Genomic DNA, 14,292 nt, shown 5'->3' on the forward strand with positions numbered 1-14,292 from the left:
TACGATGGTAACCATGACCCCAAATTTGTATTTATTGAATTAAAGAGACTTGTTGTATCCGAAGATTGATCCAGTCTGCCATTGTTTATATCTTTGTCATTTTATATACTTTCTAGTTTTGTCGTTTCACTTGTATATTTACCTATTTTTATTTCTATATTTTCATGGTTTCACTTCCATATCCTGTTTTTCACATCATTGAAAGTGAATTATTTTTATCTTTCTCTCAACCAAACCTTTTGCTTTTCCTTTCCAATACTCTAAGAGAAATAATGAACATATTTGCTTAAAGATATTACATTACAATATTACTATCTAGTTTTGAAAATAAAATGAATAAACCTTTTTCATTTCAGAAAACACATGTTTAATTCTTACTGACTGAACACTCATCTATAATCTCTCATTGTGCCTAACTATCTATACATAATAGTTTGTGTATTTATCTAGAAATACTTCGTATATAGGTATAAATATATGTTTGTATGCCATTTCCGAATACTGAATTGTAATTACATATCTAATGTAACTTAACAATGTTTCTGGAACGTATCTACATAACAAATAATTTTCCTGGTATATTGCATGACTGTGAAACTTTAACATTAATTGTGGAATTGCAAATGATACAAATATCAAGTATATTTTATAGGCCTATAGACGATGTATGTAGAAATAATTAGTAGGTCTCGGGCATAGTTAGACAATAACATGAAAGGTGAGTCCGAACGGAGGAAAAGAGATCCAAGAAAAGACGAAGCGTGGGGCGAACAGACGAAGTGATAAACTTTTCAGAAAGGAAAAAGAGAACTAGAACTGAAGTATACTGGTGGGTAAAATAGGAGGGACCTTCACATAACAATGACTTTCAAATAATTGAAATCTATTTCTCTCGATACCCTATTTATTTCTCATAATAAATGTACACAACATCATCCTAAAAAGTAACAATAACAATCAAAGATTATATTATTCATCTTTTCAGTCTTACCTATTCAGTTTGGCCTGAATCATTGGGTTTCGGAAAAAATGCACAAACTAATCATTTTTCAAAAAACTGCTGAGGAGATTCCACATATGTTGCAAGTATATGTCAAGTATATTACATTATGAGAACTAATGATGGGATCATATTGGAATAAAAGCACTAACTGATAACGTAAAAATTTTCATTTTCTTATGTGTTTAGGCCAATTTCACATTTACTCCAACATAAATCGCCCCGGACGCCCTCCTTCACTAAGCACTAATTCTTGGGTTATGAGGTATTGAAAGCGCTAATTCATGATGTGAAGAAGTTTCATTTTCGTCTATCATCTTCGGCTAACTTAACATATACCACTGACATACATATGCAACGTATGTCCTTATTTATTGAGCACTAACGCAAGGCTCACGTGGGATGAAAGGCAGTAATTGATCAGTAAATCCCTGTATAGGTAATTTTGATTCCAAAACTACTTTTATACAGCGTGAAATTGACACAATTATCTTAGCAATAATTATGTCTCGAGAATAATTTCACCACTAATTCTAAGGACTTAAGCACAAATAAGCACTAATTAAATATTGATATATTTTTTTGTATTTGTATAATATATCTAGATCTAATTCACGTGAATGACTAGCAAGGAATATTTCAGAAGTAATCATTCTTTCTTACGACATTCATTGTACTACTATCATCTGACCAATGGAAGAATTCATAAATAATATGTGTGTAAAAAATTAAATCTTTCTAACTACTGTTAATAGAATTATGGCAAGCACGACAATTTAGTTACATCTTTCCTTAAGTACAATGTTTTGAAGTAATAATATTGGTCTTAGTGTGCTCCACAGAGTCCCAGACGGTGTCGTACTAAAACGTTTTAAAACCAAGTAGCATAATGTTGGAAACCTGTTGGGAAATTAAAGAAGATGGAACAAGTCCCTTTCCTCTAAAATTACCGTGTTCAAAATGGCGGTCCGCCAACATGTCAGCAAAAGCGTAATTGCAAAGTCTATGGCCAACCCAAAGAAACCTAAAACGATGAAACATATGTCAAAATAGGAAAAAGTGGGTGCCATGTTTTCAAACGTGCAATAACAGAAAGTAACAATATTTGTTCCAGGGTCCACCACAGGGTCCAAGACGAGGCCCTATTGAAAATTTTCAATTTTTAAAGGAGATAAAGGAGCATATTGTTGGAAAGCTGTTGGGAATGAAAGAGGACGGAACAAGTCTCAACTCTCTAAAACTTATCCTGTGTAAACGGCGGCCGATCAAATGTACATTTTACCTTCGATTCTAGGATTGGTATAACGCTATCGTTATAAACTTTTTAACCCGGGAAAGGTAGCGTACGTAAAATTTACGTGTAGGTAGAGAATAATAGCCTATCCTTTCCCCTCCCCTCGCTTCCAGACCTCCTAACGCCAGCAGTGCTTACTTGTGTTACTTGCCGACTAGTTGGCGTCGGGTGTAAGTGGTCTCCGCCCGTGGGATCTGGGTGACTTCCCTTCCCTAAAACCTACACGTCAGTTTGACGCGTAGCTACCATTAACCGCCTTTTTCGTACACCTACATCTGACGCGTTGCTACCTTTAACGGGTGTTTTGTTGAATGCTTTGGTTCACTTTCGATCGTTTTCTGGGAGATGGCAGACACTTTAAGGACGAGAAAAATGACAAACGTTTTGGACAATGAAGATGCAATATTGGCTGCTCTCGAAGATTAAAAAGAAATTTCCGAAGATTTGGAAGAATATAATTTAGAAGTTGAAGTCCATTCGGATTCTGATGAAAACTGTTACGATAGTGATGCTCACCCCGAATACACACCCGAAGAAGACGACTTAGATTGTGTAGAAACAGTGAACAACATTGAAATTTCTACTGCTCCAACTCAGCCTCGGAAAAAGAAAATACACAATGTTCTGAACGAAAGTAAAAGAAACAAAGACGAATGTTCCAACAATGTTGAGGGAAGATCTGCTGGAAGTGTTATCTAAGTACAAGAAGAAACATTGAAAAGCAAGAATGGGTTTGTTTGGAACACATCATGCCTAAAGAACAAGGGGAAGACACCGTCCAAAAATGTTATTCATATACGGCCAGGACCCACAGCATCAAACAATTCCCGTCAAGCCACATCTTCGACGAAATTCTTGCGACTATTCTCCAATACACCAATGAAGAAATTGAGCAACAGCGGAAGAAGTACAAAAGACCAGAAGGAAGCGTGAGGCATGTTTGTATGGAAAAGCTTCGAGAACTGTTGGGGATATTGATTTTATCTGCTGCCCTGAAAGACAATCATCTGCCCACTGAAAAGATGTTTGAAACGACCCTATGTGGAGATCGCTACAAGGCAACCATGTCGGAAAGGAGATTTAAGTTCTTGATAAACTGTCTCAGATTTGATAATAAAGAAACGAGAGAATTAAGCAAAAAGGAAGATAGACTGGCCGCCATATCTGATATTTGGAATATGTTTTTTTGCAAAGATGTCGAGATAATTACAAGGCTGGATCATACCTGGCCATTGACGAGCAACTTGGATTTCGTGGGAAATGCCCTTTTCGAATGTACATTCCTTCAAAGCCCAACAACTATGGTATTAGAATCGTTGCTATGTGTGACAAGGCAACCAAATATATGGTTGATGCAAAAGTGTATTTGAGAAAAGAGACAGTGCTGCCAAAATCTCCTGCTGCAAAGTATTTTGTGAATGACTTGGTGAAAACCATTCAAAATTCAAACAGAAACATCACAATGGACAACTGGTTCTCTAGCATCCTACTGCTCAAATAACTTCTCCAAAAGAAATTGACTGTAGTTGCAACTGTGAAGAGAAACAAACCAGAATTACCAGAAGAATTCACAGACAAAAAATTTCAGAATAGGCAAGAAGGATCTTGAATGGTTCTATTTGATGAAGATGTAACAGCAGTCTCCTATAAACCAAACTCGAAGAAGATGATGTGCTTACTTAGCACAATGCATGATGAAGCCACTCTGAACGATCGCGCAGGAAAGACAGACATCGTAATGACATATAATGCAACAAAAGGCGCGGTTGACATCATGGACTAAATGTGTCAAAACATAAACTGTGTCATAAGACACAAAGGTGGCCTCTCTGTTTCTTCTATAATATGATAAACATCTGTCTGATAAATGGATATGTAATTTATCTTCACAACTATTTCAGAAGGAGTGGAGCGAATTCCAAACCAATGTCAAGGCAGGACTTCTGTATAGACCTGCACAAACAGTTAACAAGACCATAGCAAGAGGAACGACTGAGGGAAAGGACACTGAGTTGAGACTTTATGATGACAATTGAGAAGATTGTTGTGGACTATAGGAACTTACAGAAATCGCAACCAACAACTGACCAAAGAGGAGCAAGAAAGTACTGTGTCTTTTTGTGATGTAAGAAAAATAAGAATGACGAATACTTACTGCGAATGTGGAAAAGCGATATGTGGGGAGCACCAGAAAAAAAATTGCCCTGATTGCATATAAATGCCAATGTGTTACATTGCTGTCCTTGTTTTCATTATACTTATTCAACATTATATCCAAGGAGTAGATTTTTATAAATGTAAAATGTATACATAGTACGGTATGTTTTTTTGAAAAGCACATTTGTAATTTCTTTTAAATACGGTGAAATAGATAGGCCTACTTCTTAGATAGTCATTTGTGGAAACAACACTATTCTTGTAATAGCAGAAAGTGTCTGTTTTAAGATAAATAAAAATAAAATATTTTAATAAAAAGGAAATGATAAATTAAACAAATGTATACATTAAACATCACCCTTTTGTCCAGCGTTATGACCTACACGTCAATTTGTACCTTTAACGTACATATTGAGAACGCTACCTTTCTAGGGTTAAAAGAACCTCATATATACTAATAAATTTCTTAAAAGCCCTATCCAACAAGTGTTTATATATGTGTATGTGTTCGTCGCTCACATAGCCTACTATGGTTAAAAAACTTGCAGCGTGTCTAATTACGCACGTCCGTACAAGCTAAAGTGCGAAGCAGTGAACTATATTTTATAATATACATACTTTGCGATAAATAGTCATTATTCATTTTGCTCTCTGTGCAGGTGTAATCATTATACTACTAACACTGCAATATTTTAACTCCTATGAAAGAACTGGTTGAATAAAAAATTTACGTTTTTTAAAAGTATTTTCTTAACAAGAAGTGTATTGATACGCATTCTTTGTCTATGTGAAAATGGAACATTCATGAGGCAGGCAGTGGGACATAGAAAACTACATAACCTGAACAAACATATATTTCCTCCCACTAAAACGCAGGATTTGAAATAATAATTTTACATAATATTCATTAATAAGTCTTAATGCTCATTTAGTAACATAAAATCTATTTAAAAGTCCGTCATTTACATGATTCGTCAACCTGAAGTACTATTAAGACGTTATGTTATGTAAAGTACCGATGCAACATTTTAGAAAATCTATCTCTCCGAGCGCAAAGTTTTAATATATTTATATACACAATATTTATATACGTGAAAGTTTTAATTATAACATGTAATTAATATAAACACTCCAGTAATAAACTTTATACTGTAATCTAATGGTTTCCGAGTTTATGGCGCTCGTTCCTAAAAACTGATACTCTGAACCAATTCTTTGATACTCAAAGAATCAATTTTCGGAATCGAATTGTTTTGCTGGAGCCAACCTGTTGTTCTTCTCCTTGTGTCGCAAACAGCCATAAATAACCGCAAATATTATATCAATTTTGATCATTGGGGCTAATTTTGTATTCCTTATAGTCTAGTTTAAGAAAGACTAGTAATGTTGAAGGAAGAAAAACAGAAAGCTCTTCGAATGGGAATAAGACGCAAAAGGTTCAGCTTTGCTTACAACAGTTTTCACTTCAATTCTTGATTAATACATGAAATAAATATATTCCTATTTTACAATATATTTTAATTGAGAACACATAATGTTCTATTAAATAATTGATATCACGAGGAGGTAACTTCGGTTTTAAAACGTAAGAGACAACAAAGTTAGTGACAGTTTTGGCTTCATTCATTTTGCAATATCTGTATTGAAACAGAGTTTATTAATTTTGATTATGTTATGACACTTTCAAGTTCAGTTTTTTTTATGTTAACGAACAATATTCAGAAATTATCTTTCTATTTCCTTACTATATGTTCGTTTTACTTATTAGCTTCACACATTTTGTGTGTGCGTGTGTATGTATATGTATGTATTTGTAATAGATTATTATCGATAACGGATAAATGAGTAGCTAGTAGATGTTAACAATAATCTTGTTTTAAAAATTTTGGACAGCAACATGACTAATATTAGAAGAATGATTGTTACTAGATGTAATACAATGGATATTACAGAAACACATAAGTGGCAGCTCCTTTTAGATCCACAGAAGGTATTCAGTAGTACATTAAGTATTATGATAACTCAACGTGGTAGAGAGTTGACCTCTGGTGTTTGGGGTCATTGGTTCGATCCCAGCTCGTGCCGTGTTCACTTTGTGCTGGACAAACACCGTGCTTGTGGGTTTTCTCGGGGTTTTCCCGTTTCCTTTCACTTTCTTCATTCCACCATTTCACTCATCTCTCATCATCACCGTCTCCTTTAGCCTGACCAGCATAACCATGGTACATAAAACTTAAAGATTTAATTTCATTTTTATAACGAAATGTGTAAAATATTTCAGATATGATTACGTTCTGAAACAATCAATGTCTATATTCGTCATTCACGTACAAAGACGATAAGAACATTTATGATTTTTACCATCTTTCGATTTAATTCAATGTACAGATAACGCAGACCAATTCACACACACCTATTACATTTTATTATTATAGTTTGAATGTGCAAAAAATCATACCAATTATCTACGAATCTCTTCTTAAAATTTGTATTTTCTCCCGAATTTTATCAGGCTAGCACATTCTTCCAAATTAGCCAACACTCATTAGGCATTTTCTTATAAACATAGAGATACTCAGTTCAGAAAAGAACATCAAGAAGTCAATAAATATAAAACTAATTTAGCTCAGCATATCTAATAAAAGTTTAAAAGTAAATCCCGCTAGAAAATGTAATACCGTTCTCGACAATAATTCGCCCGATTCCAACGGCCGACTGGAAAGTTGTGACAAATAGTACTTGCTGGTTTGTATCTTACAGCATATATCTATAAGCATTCATATAAAAGTAAGCAAAACGTTTTGTCGCTTTTTCGCCCACCAACTTCGAACATCAATATGCCACATAAGACATACGTGGTGCGTCAAAAATATTCCGCATCAGCATCGTCGACCTTCTACCAACGAAGGTCATGTATTCCATTGCGGTAGAACTTGGTGAGCCGTGAAGCGAAGAAGGTATCAAGTGTATCTTGAACCTCAACGAGGGATTTGAATTGGAGCCCTCTAAGGTGGTTATCCAAGGAATTGAGCATGTGATAATCGGGTGGTGCAAAATCCGGGCAGTATGGCGGATACAATAATGATTACCATCCAAGCCATTGAATAGTGTCCAGCGTCATCATAGCCACCTTCGGATTAGAGTTGTCCTGTAACACGAGGATTCTCTGCGATTCAGAAGTGCTGGTTCCAAATTTTGAGTTTTCTTGAACACGGCTCAGCTGCTAACAGCACAGAGTTGCATTGATGCTCTACAGCCGGTAGCAGGTCCCCTATGCACGATGCGGGGATCAGTCCACCAAACGCACAGGAGAATTTTCATCTGGTTCAGTGCTGGTTTCGGCTGTTTCGGAACCGGTTCATTGGATGCTAACCAAAGATAATGGTACAATGGAGTTTCGTACAGAACCCACTTCTCATTACATATCAACTCTTTGTCCAGAAATGGCTCCTTACTCAGACGAGATAGGAAAAAAAAACGGTGTCTCCTTGCGTTGACTTCTGACCAGGGACAAATCATGTGAAGCTCATCGTCCAAACTTGTAGTACCTCCCAAATTGATTGAGGTGCTGCCGATTTTCTTTTCACACTGAATTCTAGTCACAAATCCTCACATGCCTGGCCATTAAGTGCTGCCTGAAGAACTTCATTTTTTTACCTGTGTTGTTCTACCGGCACCTGGTGCGTCTTCAATTGTTTCGTCATCATTCTTAATCTTGTTAAACCACTGCTCCACTGTCCGCATAGTCACGACACCTTCCACCCCACTGCAGCGGCGTTTGACTCCAGTTTGAACTCGTACAACATACACGCCCTTATGACGCTGTGTGGAGTTCAAACGTTCACTCTGCTCTTACGCACATTCACGGTAAAACTAAACTGTCACAACCAGGCAACATGTTGGATTTTTCTGACAACTACAACTGACCTTCGCCTTTATCTCCATTCGTATTCAACTCTCGGTGTGATGCCCAATTGAACAGAGACTTATACAAAAAGCGACAGTACTTTCTTGGTTACTTATATATTTTATGAAGAACTTTGCAGAGACTGCATGCATACGAGTTAAAGACCTGCGATAGCTAGCATTAAATGTGATCTTCGAAAATGTAATTCTGCATGCTTGCATCAAATAAGAACTCTTATAAGATCTGAGTATCAAACCAAAGCAAATATATGGGTGATGTCGCAATTTGTTATTAATTATCTATTTGTACTTAATATATAGCATTATTGTTATACACATCTAAACTGAACTTTTCAAGAGTTCTTATGGTAGTATACTGATTGAAGAAAACTGTCTTATACTTACTCCCTTGATATGTGTACCACTTCTGAAACGTAAGAACATATATTTAAAAATAAGTTAATATTGTTACTCCAAACATGTAACGTTTTTTCCGTTAACTGGATAATTATAGTCCTAAGACATTAAATCAAAATTTTACCCTCTATTTTAAATTGTGTTTGCGGAATCAAAAATAAGTAGGGGTAATTTTTATAGTAACAGTCTTATTGGTTTTAATTTATTTTGCAGTTTAGACGAGCACAATTATTAGGAATAACGAATACATTTATTTTTAGATTAACAAATAATGCAATATTTACATGTAAAAATATTAATTCAAATACTGTATTATCTCACAACATCAGTAAAATTATACTTATATCAGGGAGCAACAGTCCATATAATGACGCTCAAATCCATTCACAAATATTTCTACTCAATTTTAGATATAATTCCAAATAATGCTCTATACTTTCAAAATGGCTGAAGGTATACACAATACTAATTCTGTTTGACATATAATACATTGACTCTCATATTTGTATCTTACTAAGTAGGAACGGTTATATATTGTAGGAATAAAAAAATAAAAGCAATTATAACCAGGTATAATCAACTTAGGGTAGAAACGATAAATTTAATGTAAAGTAATGTCTTCTGTGAACTAAGAAAAGTTACGAAAACAAATATGTAGCATTAGTCCACTTGAATTTCAAAGACTTGTGCAGGGGTTTACGAACTTTTTGCGGTTGAGGCTTCCCTCAACGAACAAGCATTGAACACGCCTCGCCTGTCAAAAAGTGAAATGTGTTAACAAACCCAAATACATGTGCCCATAACTAAAACTATGACTATGATAATCTATGTCTTATTTATTAATCATTAATGTTGATATCTTATAACACAGATGGTCTACGTTGTGCAGAGTGACTACACCTTTTAATCTCATTAGCCTTTTAGTGTTAATAAAAATGAATTGTGATAAGTCAACTTTAATTTATATTAAAGTTGAAATTTACTAGCAGAGAGGGAACTTAAATAATAAAAACCGGCACATTTAAATGTTGAGCAAAGTCAACGATATATATGAGCTTTTTTTGAGTCACATAATTTATTACATCTCGGCACATGTTTTGAAATGGCAAGTCACATCTCTGTCTGCAGATTTATTTTTGACCTATATTTGAATTTGATCATAACCATAATAGAAAATTGGGTTTCGCAAATAGGAAGTTACAAAAAGAAGGAGACTCGCAAAACATTGTTACTTAATTCCCGGTAGCCATTCTTCACTGAGCTCAAAAATTCAGGCAATATTGCTGAGATAAACTTTAATGTGTAGTCTGAAGTTAGGCCGATAAGCTTTTCCTCTTCTCGTGTGGAGATATTTGGTTGGATTCTCTGCGTTGAATGGATACACGACCCAGTTATGATGTGTGTCCTCTGGAAGGTACTTCGCAAATTAGACATAAATTGTGTTAAGTATTCCCCATACACTGATTTGGTTTCTTCATTTAGTTCGTCCCCGGTTTCTTCTAACAAATTTTTTAGTATAGAAAAGCAATCACAAATGTTCCCATCTTCAATGCTCCTCTAGAAAGCATCAACTTCCTTTACAAGACTGACACTTTGTCTGACAATTGCAAAATGTATATAACATTCCTTGTAAAGACACATTTAAAAGATGTAGTTCCTCAAAAAGTATCACAAAGGTATGCCAGTTTCTGAAGAAAGGTAGAATCAATAATTGTTCAGAAATGGGATGATATTCATCCACAAAATACTAGTAAAATTTCTGTTTCAGTTCTAAAACACGGAATTTTACACTAGGACAACCAAAGTGAGTTGGAACAGTACAATGTACGCTCAGCTCACATATCAGCACACATTTGTGAAAAAAGAAAGATCTAGTTTCTTTCGGATGACGTTTGACGTAGTTCAAAAATTCTATTACTAACGACAGTATGTCGTTTAGGTCATCTTAGGTTTAGTTAGATTCTTGGAAGCAAGGGATTCCCTGTGTATAATGCAGAGTCCAGAGTGCATTAGCGGCTTTCTTACTATGGGAGCTTGTAATCCTTGATAACGTTCTGACATGGAGCGAACACTATTTGTGCATATTCCGACAATTTTATCGAGTTCAGTTTAATTCTTTCGATGAACTTGTCCAAAACGTTTAACTATTCATTTGCTGTTGTTCCAAGTGCGATATTTTCACAAAACAAAAGATCTTCCAAGAATTTATGATTTTTGGCTATGAATCTCACATAGCAAGAGAAGATCTCAACGCTGTTACTATAAGTTGCCTCATCGATTTCAATCGCAAGTTCCTGCCCACTTTAGTTCTTGGAATAATTCTTCATCTATATCGTCGGGAAGACCATTATTAGACGAATACTTGTGCTGTCAGACAAAGGTACAATTTTAAGTTACATAGCAGCAGATTCGCCAAGCATAATAGAGACCATACTGCCGTCAAACTCAGTACCTCAGCTATAGTGTGGGATTTCTTACATTATGCATATGAATAACCCCGATCCTATAAGTCTGTAGCCGTACGCTAATAATGGCTTAGCGTGGCTTGAGCTTACCTTCACTTCTGATAAACAATAATTTACTTCCTTTTGCAGCCACTACTTTGTACTGAATGGCATTGTCTCTGGTCTGCATTGCCCCAAATATTTGATCTCGGACCACCAAGGGTAAGTTTGATGACCCGAGTGGTAGCCCTAATAGACCACAAAAGAAAGAAAAAATATTTTAGTAACGAGAAGGGACTTCCTTCCAATAATATTTGATTGACTGGTTGATTACTTAGTTGCCAGACCAGTGCGCAACAGAAATACCAACTGAACAAGAAAGATCTAGTTAAAGATAACAATCCACGATATATATTATGTTTAAATTTTCTTCACATTGTTGAATATATCATAGCACTTCCAAATATGGCCAGTTAAATTTTAGGCACACATCACTATAGAATAATGAGGTTAAATGAACACTAAGAATACTAAAATTCACACTGAAACAGAAGATAACTTCTGATATTTTGCTTGTTGTTTTATCTTAGCTTTCGTCCCGTAACTATTAACTCATACACTTCAAGCCTTATTAATCAATGGAAGTAGAAACTATAAAATTGTGTTTAGTAGAAGTACAAATATTCACAACACTTCAATAGTGGCAAGTGCAACAATTGAGGGGTCAGTTTACAAAATAGGACTGATCAAATACTGGTCGAAATATAATAGGTGAATAATTCTCTTTACACTTTTATTCTCAACATTCCTATCTTTATCTCAATCAATACATATACTTCGATTCACACATTTACTTATATAACAACACTACGGAAAAATATAACTATAATTTTCTCTCTTCGTACTGGTTAAGTTAGACCAGGATATATAAACAACCTATGATAGGTAGTTCTACATTGAACTGCTTTTATTTCAACCTTCACCCTAGTAACATTTTTTAGTTCCACATCAAGAAGTATATTACAGATTAGTATGGACAGCGAGACTGCCAACACTGGCTACGGAGGAAGCGGTACTAAGTTACTTTAACGTAAGAAACAAGAAAAAGCTACTACTTTTCAAAACGAGAGCCAAAGAAAGACCATTAAATTAGGGATAATTCTGCCTGGTGAGGCTGCTACATGAGAATATTCCCCTTGTTGAGGTATAACATGTATATATAGGACAACTTAAGGAAAGGGACATAGAAAAATATGTTATTAATTCCTTCCATACGTATAGCTATGCCAGTATCCATGTGACCAAGTATTTACATGGATATCAGATATAACGACCTTCGAAGCTCTTATATTTAATTACACTGGAAGGGACGATAAGTCAGAAGTAACCGCGACATAACGTAAGTTTATATCTTGAGTATGTAAATATATGAATTAGTAGTAACGACAAAAGTGGTGAAAATAACTTTGAAACATGACTATTATAATGTAATAAGGTTGACTTGAAAAATATAATTATAATACGTCAATCTATTTAATTGTCATACATGACAAGACGTATGAATATTGTATTAGTGTTGGTATGATGGAGAGCAAAGAAGAGCAAGCGAGTAAACCAAAGTTGCATTATTCGTGAACCCGGAGCCGTGAACTGAACCCATATTTTTAATTTCCCAAACTGCCCCTGTACAGAGCGAACGTGACAATACAAGAAAATCATATTTTCTGTTATAAAAACAATCAGGCCTGTATATTATGGAAGTTTCATCTTATCAAATTTGCACTGTAACGTAAGCACCGCACTCTTCTCTTTCTGCGGCACTCTACCCTTTCTGCCGAAATTTGCATTCTTCCTGCTTAAGTATCACTAAACCAGAAGTCTAATATTTATCATGCAACTCATAACAGGCTTACTATTTCCTGACATTACAATTTTTAACTGCACATCTCAAACGTGGATGAAACCAAGGCCGGATTCTACCTTATGACAGCTGACGAATCCAAGTTCTTATGTAACATCTCAAGACTGAAATAATCAACTCTGGATTTAACGGTCACTCTATAAGGGTTAATTTATATTATCTATGCTTCATCTTGGCCGTCAATTAGCATTAGAACAGTAACTAAATTTATGCTGAAATAACTGCTACAGCAGCGTTATCTGGTTACCATTTTGTTCAGCTCGTTTCCCATGTTCTTCTTCTGCACTTCTTCGCGCCTCGTCTCGCACACTTCCGGAACAACAACTGAATTATTTTTTGCTCAATTACTAAAACATTCATATTGGTCCAACAAATATATAGGCAGAGGTTGTTCAGCCTACGTTTGGCAGAGTCCATTCTGCACTACCGGGCAGAATGGACTCACCCGACTTTGCTCGTGGCGTCCTGCAATAGTGTTGTGCAGTGCCTTCTTGGGAACGGAGTTGTTTTGTTGGAGGGGGGGCGGACGACAATAACTCAGAAGACAGGATCATTTTGTGAGTGTTGTGTTAAATTTGTTTCCAAGTGTGTGGGTTTCCGCTCTGTGATCAAAATACCACCCAAACTATGGTTTTGGGAAGACTATGTTGGGGATATTTATGACGCCCACTTTAGAATTTGTGTCATTAGGGAATGCAGTGCACAAATACGTCCAAGGTTCACGCTTACCCTACTGGTTAGTAAGTTCGCTTCGTTTTTCGCAAGCGTGGTCTCGGGTTCACGTTTAAGGAATTCTTAATGTTTATTAATTTTAAACTGTAGTTTCACTTTTGAACAAAAAATGAAATCTTTGAGTTTTACGTCCCACGTTTATGCCGGTTAGGCTAAATGAGACGGTGATGAGAAATGAGTGAAATTGTGCAATTAAGAAAGTTTGAGGAAACGGGAGAACCCCGAGAAAACCCACGAGCACGGTGTTTGTCCACCACAAAGTTCACTTGGCGGGGGCTGGGATCGAACCCGGGACCCCAAGCACCAGAGGTGAACGCTCTACCACTGAGCCACCGCGCCCCCCACACTTGTGAACAGTTTCAAATTAGCCTAAAGGTAGAATACCAATTGAAACACTATTGCGGTTGCTGAGTAACAGAAA

General features: G+C 35.8%; 1 protein-coding gene across 1 annotated transcript in view; it reads right to left on the reverse strand.

Moving 5' to 3' along the window:
- LOC145682840 (uncharacterized) overlaps window positions 1–14,292 on the reverse strand; it is a 234,986-nt gene that overhangs the window by 82,573 nt on the left and 138,121 nt on the right. The window contains exon 4 of the mRNA XM_081754205.1: window positions 8,763–8,784. Within this exon, the coding sequence (XP_081610331.1) occupies window positions 8,763–8,784 (22 nt within the window). The remainder of the gene's footprint in view (window positions 1–8,762; window positions 8,785–14,292) is intronic.

The sequence above is a fragment of the Thermobia domestica genome, chromosome 4 (genome assembly GCF_964235325.1).
Source record: "Thermobia domestica chromosome 4, izTheDome1.hap1.1, whole genome shotgun sequence".
Classification (NCBI taxonomy): domain Eukaryota; kingdom Metazoa; phylum Arthropoda; class Insecta; order Zygentoma; family Lepismatidae; genus Thermobia; species Thermobia domestica.